At 43.7% G+C, this 16,945-nt stretch overlaps 1 protein-coding gene across 3 annotated transcripts in view; it reads right to left on the reverse strand.

The window, feature by feature from the left end:
- Positions 1-8,670, reverse strand: part of fgf13a (fibroblast growth factor 13a) — a 90,521-nt gene extending 81,851 nt beyond the window's left edge. For 2 of the 3 annotated variants that reach the window (XM_062394501.1, XM_062394498.1), the window contains exons 1-2: positions 6,466-6,988; positions 6,048-6,210 (exon numbers count right to left, since the gene is read on the reverse strand). In XM_062394501.1, coding sequence (XP_062250485.1) covers positions 6,048-6,096 — 49 coding nt within the window. In that variant the 5' untranslated portion in view covers positions 6,097-6,210; positions 6,466-6,988. Of the gene's footprint in view, positions 1-6,047; positions 6,211-6,465; positions 6,989-8,421 lie in introns of those variants that run through there. The other variant, XM_062394499.1, reaches the window with a different exon arrangement.
- Positions 8,671-16,945: the final 8,275 nt, after the last annotated feature.

A 16,945-nucleotide genomic window follows, 5' to 3' on the forward strand; every position in this document is an offset into this window, starting at 1 on the left:
GTTAGTGGGTCCCTTATAGCTGATCCCTTATGTCTTGTGTGACATCGTTTTTAAATACGCGGTAAAAAATCGGTCATCCTACTCTGTATTAGTATTTCATTGTTCATGCCCTGTAGAAACCTCTTTTATTGTTATTAGGCAAGTTTGACACACACAACTACAATTATGGAGGATTATCTAGAGTTGGGATTAACGACTGTGGCATGAAGTGCTTTACTGAAAGTAAAATTGCAGTGATCATGTTGTTGATAATCCCACACCTATTTATTTCCGAGTTATGATCCGCGCCATTACTTTGATGAAAGAATTTGGGAGTAGAAATTAGATTACGATCGTGAGCCGTGTTCAACATCAATGGTTCATCGACAAATGGGAAGCAGGCCACAGAAAGAAAAGTGGTTTTATCACAACACTACATCATCATTTGGCTCCGAGTTTTATCCTTAACACTGTACACTTCTAAAGAATACTCTTAACCACGTAAAAATAAACACCTCTGCTGGTTCCTCACAGCCTCAATGTCACTCATACATAAACATTAAGCGTTACTTCAGTTCACAATAATATAACTGCATAGCTGCTGGGTCTGAGTGTCCCTGTGTTGTGGAACAGCGGCGAGATTTAGCAGAGAGCCAGATGTTTTAACATTCATGGCCATTTTGTAAACGAGGATTAAAACCCTTGAGTCCTTCTGAGTGACAACATTTAAAGAGGAAGCCAAATGACACAAGCAACTTAACATCCAACAAGAGAAATGTCACTATGCCGAGAAATGGATAAAAAAAGGGAAAAGAGGATGAATCAGGATAATGCAGAGGAACAGAAAGGCCAAGAAGTTGAATAGAAGAAAGAAGCTGTGCATGGATAGCAGTGACATGTCTCCACCGGCTCTGTGGCCTCACAAATAACCAGAGGCAGGCATGTTGCAGTGGGAGCCGAGGGGACAGCTCGCAAAGCCATTCACCTCAGAAGACATGCAGCTCTGTGGATTACCAGCAGCAAGCTGACTAATGCACCAGAGCAGCCAGGTATTTAGAGATTTTAGGGGCAGAGCACATCTGACAGCGATGACGTAAGACAGAGCGTGATTCCAGTTCTTAGTCAGGAGAAATAACAGGATGTTTTTCCTGGACATGCTGCAGATACATTTCCCAGCTAATTGATAAATAACTAAGCTCGTCACACTTTTGCTCAAACCAACTCCAACGCTGTGGCTGGCTCACTTATAAGAAAAAGTTTCTCCTCAAAGAAACAAATTGTTCAAAATCCCAGAGACCACAAGAGGACAGAAAAGCAGAAGCCAATCACAGCTCGGGCAGCCCATCTCAGAGACCCAGACTGACAGAGGAATCGAGGAGACGGGCTCGCGACATTAACAAACAGTGATCAGGGCGCTAGTCAGAGAGGGAGAGTGGCAGGTCTCTGATGCGAGGCGAGCCAGTTTCCTCGGGGCTGCGGGGCCGGATCTGCGTCAGTACCAGGGAAGCATCTGACAGGGGAAAACAACTCCGCCACCCTGACACCTCAGATATGTCCAGCTGAACGTGTCCTCACGAAAACCCAGTGTTTACATGAGACAAACAGTTTTTCTGTTGTGCTGCATCTGGAATATAAAACTGAACGAGCCCTTAAGTTGTGGCTCTTTTCCTTTTTTTTAGGAAAATACATGTTTCGACTGATTTAAAAAGAAAAAGGAATCTGTCCTGAGCTTACACCTCAAATTCTAATCATGACACCCCGGTGCAGGATCGGCACAGGTTACTATAAGTGTTAAAACAAATATTGCCTTTGATTTCTACATTCTCCAAGATGGACAGAGAAAAAACGCCTGAGCTGAATTTTGTATTAGTAACATAGAAAAAATCTAATTTAAGCTGACCCCGTCAAATAGGGGAAAATCCTGTGAGCTTGCTGGGTTGAAGATTTATTTTGGAATCATGTCCAAAAAACCCTGGGATTAGAATTTGAGGACCCCAACATGAAAATCCCCTTTTACTACCAGCTGAGCTCGCACACACCACAGTGCATGTGCATGTGAAACCGAACACTCTGTGCTGCTGTGATCTGTCAATGCGTGCGCAGTGGCATGTGCCCGTTGACAGCTGATCACAGCTTTTAAAAAAAAAGAAACAGATGTAGTGACTCTGCACTTGCACTTATCTTTCTAAGTGAGAGACGACCTAACGGCGCTGATACTGACTTCCTCTCATGTGATGTGATAATAATTCGCCCACAGTCAAATCCTCTCTTGACCACACTCTATTGAGCGAGGCTCCTCAGATTAGATAGAGAGATCTTAATGACGGTGTAGACAGCTCATGGTTTCACAGATGAGATTAGAGCAGGTGTCAGTGTTGAGGAGGACCGAGCGGCCTGTGCTGTGATTAATGAAGCGGCTACAAACTCCTCTCTGGTTATCTATTGATTCTCTTCCGGCGGCGGGCCTCATGCTGGATTAATCTGCTTGCGAGTATGCACGTCTAATGCACTCTGCTCCGCTCGGACCTGCAATTTAAGGCGGGACATGAATCCACTGCTTGACACTCACGCCTCAAGAGGGGGGGTGTCTATCAATGCATTGCGCTGAGATGAAATCTGAAGAGTCAAAGTTCCTCGCCAGAATGAATGTGGGATTTTAAAGAAATGGGAAAAGTGATGGAAACTGTCGTGGGCCCAAACAGGGTGGAAATATCTATACAGTGCATCACTGTTAATGGTTAAAAACAGTTCATGAAATCCATATTCAGGCTTTGTGTAGTGTGTGTGTGTGTGTGTGTGTGTGTGTGTGTGTGTGTGTGTGTGTGTGTGTGTGTGTGTGTGTGTGTGTGTGTGTGTGTGTGTGTCTGTGCGCGCGTGCATGTGTGTACGTCATGCTTTGACACTTTGTCTCGACAACTTAGGTTCACAAGGACAGGCGGAGACTAACATAACGGGATAGTTGATACTGGAGCTCTCATACATACCACTTCCTTCCACCCCCCTGCTTCTCTCTCTCTTTGCTCTCTCTCTCTTTCTTTTTCCTTCTCTCTCTCTCTCTCTGTATCTCTTTCTTTCTCTTTCTCACTCTCTTTGTCACTCTTTCTTTTTCTCTCTCCCTGTGCCCTTGCAGACTTTCTTTTTTCACATGCGCTGCTACAGGACGAACTCTGGCTTTTCTACAAAACACATTACACTCCACAGTCTAGAAAACACCTGGTTAATAAACATAACTGAGACTTGAGGATTGAGAGTCCAACATTCAAAACGATGAGGGTAGATTGGGGGGGGGGTGAGGGTATCAAAATCCAGGCAGTCCCTAGCTTGTGCAGGCCAGCAGCTTGCGTAAAGACTGTGGAGATGGCAGGTGGCTCTGCAGCTAATTGACTGTTTCCCTGAAATAATTTGTGGGGCAGGTGGTTGCCAGCGTTGGCAGGGTCAGCGCTGATATACCCCCCCACGCAATTCTCTGACCCTGTGCCACTCAAGTCTCTGATGGAGGGCAGCTGGCACCAAGTGAACCTCTTAGGGATGCAGCTCCTTTTTTATTTTTTCTCCTAAAACCGAAAGGCAGCGGAGTCAAGCCGGCTCTTGGCTCTCGCCTTTGCAACTGTAAAACTAGAGTGGGCTCTGTGGAGCCCTCTCGTCTCAGGTGAAGATGTTTTTGTCTTTTCATCCGAGAGTTTTTTGGGAGATGTTGCTGCCCTGGAGCGTAAATGAGTCAGACGTTCACACATGCCATTGATTTCCAGAGGGAGTAGAGAGGGGAAAGTTGCTGTGGAGGTTAATCTAGAAATCAATTATTTTCAGCATGTCTTGCTTTCCTGTGTCGTCAGCAAAACATGCGGCGCGAGTACCTCTATTCTGGGCTGCTTTAATTTTAGCTTCATAGGCTTGTTGTTGTTGTTGATGGTTGTTTCTTGTCATTCACCAGGTAGAAAAGCACCAATCATTCCATTTGAAGGGTCATGGCTCTAAATTCAACATAATGCAAAGTAAATGCCTCATTATTAACATGTTTTACTTGCGCCATTATTAATGAAAATGATATTCTACACATCAGTGCCCTCTTACACAATATCATTGCACACAAACATCTTTATAGTTATACAATATACAGCTCTTTAGTGTACTACAGTGAATTCATTTTGATTAAAGTACCTGCCTTTATACATTTAACAGTCTTTACGGATAAGTATATTAGATTATTATGTATTTCTCCACAAATACAGTAGCCTATACATCCTTTTGCAATGTGCCTATGCCTTTTACTGAAGTATATTGCTCTACAAACAATATTTCCTTAGTGAAAGTTGTATATTAGTATATACATATTCTCTTCATTATTTGTATTCTATCAAAGAGGCGGTGGACTATGGGCAGAGAAGGTCTCTGGTTCGATTGATCTGGATTGATCTGTCCTGGATTGATCTGTCCAAAAACCCAAGAGGATTCTCCCTACCCTGTGTAGTGCCCCTGAGCAAGGCACCTTACTCCCCCAACTGCTCCCCGGGCACCGTACATGGTCGCTCACTGCTCTGTGTGTCCTGCACAAGATGGGTCAAAAGCAGAGGTTAAATTTCCCTACCTGCATGAGTGTGCCTGTGCATGTGTTTGGGACAAATAAATGCATCTTAATCTTAATCCTATTCTTTTGTTTTGTCTACATACGCGATCTTATCTTATCTTAAAAAGGAACATAACAAAGAAATCAAATCCATGCCTCAGATTAAGCTTTGCAGTAAGCCATCTCTGATATACATGGTAATAATATTATTCAGGTTTCGTGTATTTAATTCTGCTGGAATCCATCAGCAAACTAGCGGTGCTCAAAATGATATCTATAAATGCAACAGCTGAAATAAATGTAAAGGGAACCGACCAACTAAAGGTGTCTTCTCAGGGACAGTGTCTAGTGCAGGTCTCTACAGGGCCATCATAACTGTGAGCACCACCTAATGTAGCTTCCATCAATGGGCAGCATCATCACTTCAAGCTGTGCTGCCAAATATAAGCCAATTAGATTTATCGATTTGTAGCGAGCACCTTAAATAGACCCGGAACCTGACAACAGGGGGATCCAGCTGAATTAGGAACAAACAGGAAGACCTAGGTGGGCAGGCTGCCAGCTCGCTTTGTACAATGGCAATACAAAATAGTCTTTAAGCGATAGAAAGTCAAGGATCCTGATTTAACAGAGGATACAAAGACGAACTCAACAACAAGGTTTCTTAAGGTGGAAATGGTCCCTGGTCTAAAACAAATACTGACGCAATAAAACCGCATCATTGTCGACAGGATTTATTTATTTATGTATCTTTCCATCACCGAGACAAAGGTGCAGTAATGTGTGTGCCGGTGCGTAAAGTGTCGTGCACATCCCCCCCCCCCCGCGTGGAGAAGGAGCGACCACGATAACCAGCACCTCTAGGTTTCTCTGGCAACCCAGCCTCCGCTCTGTCTCCATGGCAATGGGCGGCCAGTTTACTTTCTCTCATCCAGAGCGGTAAATGGCCTCATGGTTTTTTTTTTACGGCGGCTGCAGGACCGAAAAGCCTCCGTGCGTCGTGCTCGCACAGATGTGAGGAGACTTTGCGGATGCGGTGCGAGCGAGAGACACAAAGGGACACTTCAACAGGATGCCAGCGACACACATACAGGGGGTCGCTGCATCGCTCCGGCGCTATCATGTTTATTTACCTCATGCAAACTGAATCATGATTCCGTGCGCAACCTGTGCACCCGCAGCCCACCGGTCTGCAACACAATCCCCGGTCGTCGCTGTGTCTAATTAGTCAATGCAAGTGAAGCATGTGATGTGAAGCCAACACATCGTGCAGCATGGAGGCCTACAGCAGCAAGTGCTCGCGTCTCGCACAGCAGTGACCACATGCACCGTGCTGGGAATGGCTCGCCATCCTAGTGGCTGCTATTGTTTTCAGGGAACCTTCGGTGGGTGATTTGAGCTCCATGCAGGGAGATGAATGGGTGTTCATAGAAACCTGTGATTTAAGGAAGGGGGGGGGGGGGGGGGTTAAAGCAGTCTGTGCAAGGCAAGGCTCGCTTCTTACCCTTGGAAGCATCCTTGTCTTCTTTAGGCTTCGCCACTTTTCCGCTCATAGATCCCAGTTTGGATGTGTAATTCCCGATTTAGGTAAGAATCGAAATCCCTTTAATTGCCGCGTGTCCTCAATGAAATCCTGAGCAGAGGTTCCAGGCGCCGAGATAAGGGTTCTGCGGAGAGAGGCATGTTTTAATCAGAATTACATTTCCCTTTCATAACATACATGCAGCAGTGGCAGCAGCAGCGTTTGCTGAGGCTACAACGAGACAATAGAGCATGAGCTGCTCCGGCTGCCTGGTGTTTATCAGCTGGATGTCAATGGGAGCATCCAAGTGTTGCTGCCGTCCACACACACGACAAACAGCCCATATGGCTCCAATAAACACCAAGAACTAGCCTGCGCGTCCGTGCACGACAAAACCCACCTTATCTCCTCCACGCTTTCTGCTACATCAATGCACATTGATGAAGGGAAACGCTCCCACCATGAATCCCGTTGTGTTACATAGAAAAAGCACGACCTACTCTACTGTGACAACGAGGAGAAGCTGCGTAATGGAGCCCAGGTTGTTTAGTTTTGTTGTTGTTGTCGGTGGTTTTCTCTCGTCCGAGGTCTTCAAGCAGTGGTTGGGAAACAAAAAGTGCCAGTGGAGCGTCCTATGTGCAAACAAGCCGCGGGAGAAATGCCATCCAGTGCGGCTCCTGCGACCAGGCTGTGGTGTGTGAGGCTCCTCTCGCTGACGAGCTGTGCCACAATCAACAGGATCCCCCGCGTGAGCGCGCTCCCCCCGTCACAGCGAGCACATCTGCCTGTTTTCTCCTCTTTCACTTCGTCGAGCCGAGCCGAGATGAGGACGAGCCGCTCCATCCACACGCGCAGGCAAAGTGTTGAGAGCTGTGCCGTCGACGCGCCGCGGATGGATTAAAGCGGGAGGCTGCGCTGCTGCGTGCTGCGTCTCACTGTGGATCCCATTCACTCGCCTGTGCAGAGCCACGCGTTTTTAAAATACAGTCTGTGGTTATAACCCCAGTCACACACAGCCGGCGTGCACGTTTTCCTCTGACGTGATCTGAGGGGTTTTCATTGAGAAACGCAGGACATGCAATCAAATAAAGTCAAGCTGATTCATTAAGCAGTTCGTGTTCATTCTCGGACTGCTTGATTGAATTGAATTGCTTTAAAAAGAAATATTTCAGGAAAGTAGGCCATCATCTCAATGTCTTCTGTATATTTGTTGAGCAATCATGTGCAGACCATAGGTTGGTGAGGTATAACAAAACTAGGGCAACTTGGAATAAGGACAACTTGATTCAGTTTGAGTAGTGTTGAAAACATTCTGACAGTTTCAGAAAAACCATGAGAGTTCACTTCCTCCTGGTAAAATAATACCGACATTTAATCATTCCTTACCATTCTGAGAGATCCAGATCAATGCCTGATGAAAAGCATCGGTTCCTCGCTGCCATAATCGATTATCTTGCTTTGTCCTTAGTTCACCCTATATACCACCCTGTATTTCAGAGCACTGGGTACTGACATTGTCTGGAGTTTGTCTTTCACATGTGAACTACACAGCAGGAGATTGTCCAGATCAGACACGTTCACAGGAAAATGCCCAGAGTGTTCCTGTGAGGGTTGGCACCTAGCTGGAGCTTTCAGGAGGCAGGACATGATGTATGATATCCACTGTAGAAATCAAGCCCTCATCGCCAAAAGCTCTTACATCTCATTGTTTTTCCAAGCTGACATTCATTTGTTTCTTCTGGCACCTCTTCTTCCTCCTGAGTTATCTTTCTTTTATTTTACTGTTTCGTGTCTGTCGCGTGTCGGAAACGTCATAAACACGCTGGCTGTGAATTTTCCAGACACTTCCCTGCTGTATTCTCACATGGTGTCACTCCTCAGACATTTTACCAACATTTTAGCGCGCTGGCAACACGTCTGAAAGCAGCTTGACTCCGACATGCCAAAAGGTTTTATTTGGCTGTGCTTTCAGATATCCATATCCAGGATCACTAATAACCCCAGTACAACAAGGAGCTCAATCCCATTTCATTCATGAGCAGTGCATTTCTAGTTCTTTCCAGAAACCAAGTGCCTGATACTCAGGATTATGCTCTTCACCGTGGACAGCCTTCATAACTGTCCACCAACAATAACAGTCTGTTTACCAAGGTTTGACCTCAGAGCAACTCGAGTCTGCAGCACATTTCTAAGAGTAAACAAACACTATCCCGTCAAGAGACTGTGGAGACACGTTGTCCATCATGATTGAGTCTTATCAGTGGCACAGCTCACATCCCTATTTATGATTCTTCCCAGCAAGCCTCTGTCCAGATGTGTTTTGGATTTTAAAGCTCAAAGTGTGTGAGGTACTAACCTTTAAAAAACCTGTGAAGATGTCACACCTCGTCCGTCATGTGGACTCCCAGGAAACCGCTCCGTTCCTAATGCCCAGTGATCCACGAGGATGATCAGAAATCCAAATGGTTAAATCCACCGTCGAGGACACTGGTGCTCTTAAAGTGACGGGTATTGTTTTGATCAGGTTTCATTCAGAAGTCCCAGTCCAATCCCTGTCTCATATGTGCGGAGAGTTTTTATCACTTCTCTTGATGTCGCAGGTCTGTTCACACTCAGCGGCAGCAGAGTGAAAAGATCTGCGGGTTGAGGGTTACAAGATCTATATGGATGCTATTTTTAGAGGAAACTGGAGCCCTTTCAAACTTTCTTCACATGCTCAGATCTTCCTGAGACGTTTAAGGAACACTGGTGCGTTTGGCTCTGCCGGGAAAAGGTAAAATCAGTGCATTTTTTAAAACAGCATTCATTCTGAGTTCACTCCTCTTCTCTCTGCAGTTAGTTAGACAAAGTGAACTCAAATTCAGTTAGAGGAGGACGGATACTAAGCACGTTGAAATGTTATCTACAGCATTTGTCAGTGTTTCATTGTGTTTATCTGTGTCTGTCCTGAAAGCTGTTGCCTCCATTTTTATCGACACAGACTAAAATATCAAACTTGAACCACAAAAACTGGTTTGATGCCTATTAAAAGATTGCAGCATTGTAGCCACGCCACACACTCATTTCAATTCATATTCCTTGTTGTGAATCTTCAACTCTTTAAATAACAGACGCAGGCTTTTTTTTAAAATGAGTAGCACTTTTATTTATAGCCTCTGACCGTCAGAACTATTCCTGTTAGATGTCCAGCTTGTCTCGGTGCTTATTTCCATAATTCCTTCATGTAGACAGCTGAGTCACTGTCCATGTGTTCTTTTATTCTTATCATATCGTAAATCAAAGCCCATCCACTGAGAGTTGTTGCTCACTCTTTTTGGAGGAAATGCATAGACTCATCTCCTTTCCTTAAATCAGGGGATGTGACAGCTCATTAGAATTCACTGGCACTCAGAGGGCGCGCTGCTATTCTTTTTCAGAGCGGCTATCTATCTTAGCGCCAGAGTCGAATCGAGAAGACTGTGAATCAATAGGAGCTGACCACAAGGAGCTGGGAGGTCAAGGAGGTGACACTGGGAGAGGGAGGAGGAGTGGGGGGGTCAACGACTGGATGTCTCTTTGAGAGAATCAATCTCTCGTTCGGCTAAGAAAACACTCAAACTGCACATAAACATTACAAGCACCACACAGGCATTGAATGAGCAATGACACTCATCTGAAGAATAATGTAAGTTAGTGTGAAAATGAATAACATCTCTCATCATAATGTGAATATATGTTAGTGAGGGGTTTGGTAATAACAATAAGTGAAATCTTGATAGAACCATTAAGTTTATCGGCCTTTTCCGAATCTTAAATAACCCTAATTTAATCAGAAATTATTATGCAGTATATAAACAAACTTAAACGACAAAACCTGAGACAAAACTTGACAAAACACAGATGCAGCCATACCATTGTGTTCTGTGCAAATATGTCGTAGTATTTCCACAATATTTCATGGGATACAGGGGAGAATTAGGCCATCGCAGGATCCATCCATTCATATACTGCCGATCCTTCGAGGGTCGTGGGTCTGTATCCTAGTTGGGAGAGGTGGGGTGCACTGTAAATCCACACAGAAAGGCCCTCACCTCTGGATACTGTCCTTTTGCCAATGGATACTGTTGAGCTGGCTAGATATCATGTCTCTAAATATAATTTATATGAATTGTTTTTAGGTAGAGATGTTAGTGGATTAATGTCATAAGAGCACAAAAGGTGTTTCTGTTTGTACTCCACGAGTTCTTCAAGGCGTGTGTAAGTGAGGCAGAGCTCTGACTCACCAACTGGACTCTTCCAAGCATGTTGGGAATGTGGTATAAAGACCGGGAGGGGGGGGGGGGGGGGTTAGAGAGACTGTAAATGTCAGTGGGTTGTATCACCACTGTGTCCATGGCCTTTGGCCCCCTTCGACCTTTCCCACACGGCAACACACACAAACCACAGTGCTACATTCACCTCCGGCCCCTTTAAAGCTGAAGACTCGGCATCGTGGCTGCTGCTGCACAAACAAACTCCTGTGATCACACCTCTGATGTCACATCGCAGGCCGCGTCCAGCAGTGGCACCGAATAACCCTAAGACTCACACACCGAAGACACGTGTGTGAGTCTGCTGATGGAAGGAGTTCTGCTGGAGCACGCACCACCAGCCCGACCTCACGCTGCCCCACACGCGTGACGTCAGCTCGTCAAACAGATCTGCTCTACTTCCTGATGTCTGTCATGTGTAACGGTTTCAAATAATAATGCATTAGCCAAACAAGATCAGCTGGAAGGCTCCAAGATCCACAAATGAACCTCTTTAAACTGCCTCTTTTATTATCATTTCGTGGTTTTTGCCAGAACACCGTGCGAGGTAACACAATGTTTAATTCATGTCGGATGAAACATTCATTAAAATGTTCTGCTGAGGGAGGTACTGATTTTAGACCTATTCTGAGCTTCTTGTTCACCTAAATTACATGAAGTTGACAATTCTCTGCACAACTCCCTGTGAATATGAATAATTTACAAATGTAGTCTGAACATTATGCTTCAGTTGACAATCTTACAACTGCAACCAACCCGACAGCTGATTCTTTAAATATCAAACGGTCTTGTTTTATATTGCATCAGACTTTAAAGACATTCCTGTTGTATTTTGATCCCTTGACACCTTGTACTTAACCTAAAGTTTGAATCACTGCGCATTTCTTCATTTTCATTTTCTTGTGAACATACAGCTTAAAAATGCACAGTTTACCGAGAGCTTTTCGAGCTGCAGCCCAGTTCTATTCACAGAAAGTGCGTATCGGTCATGGTCGTCAAGTCAAAATCAATTTCCCATTGCATTGGATAAAGGCCCCTCCCCCCAATCTGCCGTCTGAGCTGATTTATAAATCCATCGCATATAATGACAGGGCAACACTGGACCCACAGTGAAGGAGCTGCTTGATATGTGACTCTGCCGGACTGAAATTCACCCAAGGTGATATTCGTGGAGGAGCCGGTTCGGGAGCTCATGAGGGTTCAGCCCCAAAATTCATTTTCTGGGACAGGCAGTGAGGTGTTGGAGGGTGATTAATGTCCCAACGTTGTGCGGGGGGGTGAACCGTCGGCCTCTGCTCAGAGGTGCGAGCTGGATTCCAGCTCTGTGTGCGGCTGATAAGACGATCAGGCTGCGTCTGTTGGGGGGGGGGCGATGATGACACTGGATACAAGCTGGAGGTCGGAGGAGTGTTTGTAGAGTTTGTGTCTGTATCGGTTTTTTAGTATGGATTAAATTTATCACAGACAATCATCTGTGTCACACTGACAGTGAGCCCAAAGTTCCATGAATCATCGGGTCATTCACTCTTAAACCGGGTAAATTACAGGTTTACTTGGTTGTTTATATACAACATGGAAAAGTATAGAAAATGAAAAAATTTACTTGAACATACTAAGTAAATCTTTGCTGTCGGGGGAAGAAGATACAACTAATGCAGGAGAAGGCAGTGTCGTATATGTGTTTGGCCACATTGCTGTAACGATTCTGAAATTATAAATAATTCGCACAACCTTGTATCATAATGCAAGACAACAAATTCTTATTTTACCTATGTAACATCTTCCATATTGGAAAAAGGCAAGTAAGCGCATATATTACACTTATTTGTATTGCTATCTAATTCTATGTTGGGAATATTTTAATCCAACCATGATTGAGACAATGCACCAGTGGTAAATGTTATACTAGTTTATACTTGTTAGCTCAAGATGGAAAATAACACTGATATTTCAGGCCCTGATGTGGGAACATTTTCATTATGCGCACCCCCTTAAAAAAGGAAAGAATTTATGGTATGAGCCAAACTGCAGCTCAAAAAATCAATGTGTGAACATAACCGTAGATCTGGAGAATCACCCCCCCCCCACCCCCCCTGCTGTTGTAATCATCAATGTGAAAGCCGAGCAGCAACAGCAGGATAATACAAGCAAAGAGCTGGAAAGCAGTACCAGTGTTTGTGTATTTGTGTGTGTGTGTGTGTTTTTGTGTCTTCACTCCTGCACATAAAAGTGATGGATTCCATCAAACAATACTCACAGCACTCGGGCACCTGCTCATTTATCTGCGAGCTGAAGCACTCTGACCTCAGAGGTCAGAACGGGGTCAGCAAGTTATTTCAAAACTAAAGAGGTCAGGGTGGAAAGGTGTGACCCACGCCCGTATTTCTGTCATGTCTTCCTATAAGCTGCCTCACAATTGGCTCGGCAGCTCCCCAGATTGCATTTTTATATCTCTCATGCCAGAGTCAGGGTGTATTTCAGCTGTTGGATGACGGATGATCTTCCTGTGTTTGGTGCAGCTCATACTCATTTAACGTTCAAGTCTTCATCAGCCTAACAGCCGGTGAGTTACTGTACCAGCACCAGAAAGTAGGTTTCACTGTGTAAAGAAACAAAAATTCATTCAGAATTCATTCATTATTATAAAAAATTCATCTGATTCATTTCCACCTTGTCGGCTGATTCCGATGCAGCTTTCTGCCGACTCCTTTTTGACATTGAGCAGTGAAACAGTGAGCTTCACAGGCACTCTCTGACCAGCAGGGATGGGAGCTCCACTTTTCATTAACGCTGGCTGAACATCCCGGCGCCGCCAGCGTCTGTCAGCTCGGCTGCATCACGGCTCACAGAACCAGGAGTGGATTGGAGCTCTCACTTCTCAGGAACTCACAGCAGCACACTGTCTTTCTGGGTCATTATTTTCAGCGCTGGATTATTTTTCTCAATTCAGCTTCATTTGTTCCACGTCTATATTTAGCGACTTTGAAGAAGACACGTTGGACAAACAAGCTTAATGCACCTCGATGCATTTAACTAAACCTATGAACTAATTAGACAAAGTGTTACTGGGTCACTGACCTATTTAGCTTCACTGAGTTTAAAGTATGGAATCCACACCTGAGAGGAGAAATACTGTAGGAGTGTTTTTTCCTGGATTTGTGTACGAGAGTGATATCAATTTAGCCACTTTTCAAGTTGAAGGCTAAAAAAAACTCTTTTAACTTGGTGATATCTTCAGCAGCTTTCACTACCAGTGCATCCTTGGTTTGAAAATCTCGTCTTTTGTAGGTTTTTCACTCGCAGCATTTCATTTAACGGCCTCCAAACAGTGGATTTCAGACCAGTGGACTGTGACTTCAGCTGTAAGCCTGGAAATCCAAACACTAGCTCTCCAGCTTCAGCAAGAATGTCAAGCCAAATGTTTAAATGTCAGTGTGTTGGGCCTGCTAGGAGGTGCACGTGGGCAGGCGGGGGGGGGGGGGGGGGGGGGGGGGGGGGGAACGCCGCGCTTTTGAATTACAGAAAATGACTAATTAACGAAGCGAGACGCTCTCAAATATCACATTAATGTCAATGACTTTATACGGAGGGGGGGGGGGGGGGGGGGCGGCTGCAATGCTTCTCTTTGCGGCTCCCCGCGGATCTTACTGTACAAGCTCAACACATTAGAGAAGTAAAAGCCCAATAACACAAGTCTGGAGTCATTATTTGAGTTTCAAACACATAGAATAACATATCTTTATTTACAAGTGCGTTCAAACTTTTGTGGCCAAAGTTAAATACTGAAAATAACAGAGCAGCCCATACAAATTATAACAGTACTACAAACATGAGTTGTAGTGAACATTGTTTGTTTGCACTGATATTGTTTGCGTCTGTTTTGCATATCCCCATTTTCTTGTTTTCCACACTGATTTTCATAAAGATCACTGATTGGTCCTTTGAATAACACAAAGTTCAGTTATTTCAGTTGTTTCTTCATCGGGCAGATTTTTCCCAGATCTCGCTGCCCTTGTTTGATCTTTGCAAACATTTTGATTCACACTGTCAGAGGCCTCTGCAAATTACACCGTGTCCCTGGTGAAAAACTGAAGTCTTGGCTGCCTGATCTCCCTCGCAGCCCAGGAGATTCTGCAGAGTAACAATCGATAGCTCTGAATAAGCATCAGAGTTTTTTTACTATTTGTGAGGCTCTGACTCGATCCTCCAGCGCGATGACTAATCTAATCGGAGCCGACGCAGACTCCCCGGCTGTGTGTGGTGCTGCCAAAGCACCAGAGAAGTTCTGTTCTGGAGATCTTCACAAATCAATATTCACTCTCAGACAGTTTTGCTTCTATCCATTCATACGTTCACACCATCCGTCCAACACAGTCCTATTATTCTCCACCCACAACTAATCACCTTCTAATTGCTCAAATGTTGTTATTTTTCTTCTGTACTTTCTAAAGTTGTCTCGGTTAATGGTCTGTATCTACTCTGCTATTACAGCAGCCTGAGAGACTGGAAAGTAGGTGAGGCGGTTATTAAACCCACAGCTTCGCTTCTTCTCAGCAACAGACTTACATTTAGACATTAGAGTCAATGAGCGTACTGTATGGTGCAGTGTGGCTGCTGCAGTGTTCTGGACTTCAGTTGAAGAACCTGCAATAAATCTCAGTCACAATTCTTTCTTTCTCTTGGGGCACCAGACAAAATCAACAACACTTAACTCTGATATCTGTCCTGGCTGGAGGTGATGGAGAAGCTCCTGTATCGAGCAGACAGTGTTAATTACTCAAGTATGAATTATTCAGCTTTTGAACGACTCAATGAAATATAAATGCCTCCAGTCAATAGATGGCAACATTGGAGAAGGCTTTGGACTCCCTGTGGGGGGATTTCAGAGCCGGTGATTGGCTGCATCGTATATCCCAGACCACACAATGACACCAGAGGTAAATCTGCAGCCGGCCTGCTGAATCAGCACGAGCTGCACATCCACCCACTACATCATTGTCTCGGGGATTGATTAACTATATGGAACAATTATGAAATGGTTCGTGGACATGAGATTTAATAAAACATAAGTTTGCAAAATCAATATCTTCTGTTCCGATGATGTGCAAGCAAATGTTTTCTGACAAACAAATTCTAAACACTCTATGTAAGAAATGTGATTTAACCATGTACCAGTCATGAAGACAAATAAAATAAACAATATGTTCAAAAACAAATTCCAATATAATCATTTCATTATTCTCAGCTTAAAGATGGAAAACCTTAAGAGAAACATGTAGCCTAAGCTGTTATTTCAGGATATGTAGGTAAGACTGTGTTTAACATCTGCACAAACAGAACAGGACAGAAAAGTTCATTCATTATTCACTGAATGCATTGGACCTTACACCCTCAAGGTACCAGGAGCATAAGTGAGGAGAGTCAGGGGTGATCTCAAAATGATCTTGCAGATATTATCTTTTGCAGCACAGATGAAAGCGATGAAATGCTTATGGAACCCATCATATACACAATCAACTGTATACTAGATCCCACAGCTAGTCGGCTAAAGGAATTACACTTCTCTCAAATATTATGAGAGAGGGAAGTGCTTAAAAAGAAAGACTTACTAATTTTAATTCTGATAGAACTGATTACAATAACAAAGCAATAGTTTAACCAAATGGAAATGTTTATTTAATGCTACATTAACTGAGTCATTTAAAAATAAATTTGAAAATGTGTCTGATATTTAGACAGCAAACACTACCTGGATATAATAGTGTCCCTTATGTTTTATTATCTCCATTTGACTGAATGCAAAACCTACTCAAGACGTAGTTTAGAAAACCCTTAAATTACTTTTTGTTTATCAAAGATAATTTTTTTTAGCTAGATTCAGATTCATTGTTTCCATCGCCCCTGTTATTTGTAATTTGTTCTGTCCACGAACTTCCTCTCAAGCTAAATCATGAGAATCATGATCCAATTCCCAGTCTCCTACAGTTTTACTGTGGTGATGAATGACTGAGGTGTATGTACGCCATCTAGTGGTGAAAAGTCCTAAGTGCTTTTCATCCACTGAGCGGCTCCTTTTCTGGTCTGAGGTTCAGAAGAGGAAAAGAGAAGTTGGCTGAGTGAAAGGTTTGACTTGAATGACTTGAATTAATCAAAAGCTGATTCAGGATTATGTCATTACACAAAGTATCATTAGACCAACTCAACGGAGAAAAAAACAAACTCCAATTATTTGAAGTATATTCTGATAGTGTTTGGATTTAGAGAAAGGACAATAAGGTAAATTTAAAGAGATATCACATTTGTGTAGTGCCTCTGTGTTAAAACCATTGTGTGAACTATATCATCTCTTTTGGATATAATTAAACATAACATCATAACACATCAAACATTGATTAAATCTATATGTGTAAACAGGCAGTCCAGTTTTCATATCAAGTACATATAAATAAGTCATGTGTTTGTTAACGGCTGCTTTTATGAGAATGGCACCGCTGCCAAGGCCCAACAGTCCATTTCAATTCAATAAATCAGTTCCACTATTATGCCAGATTTTTTTCATAAAGATTTATGACTCATACCCTGGGGTACTTG

The sequence above is a fragment of the Platichthys flesus genome, chromosome 8 (assembly GCF_949316205.1).
Source record: "Platichthys flesus chromosome 8, fPlaFle2.1, whole genome shotgun sequence".
Taxonomy (NCBI): Eukaryota; Metazoa; Chordata; class Actinopteri; order Pleuronectiformes; family Pleuronectidae; genus Platichthys; species Platichthys flesus.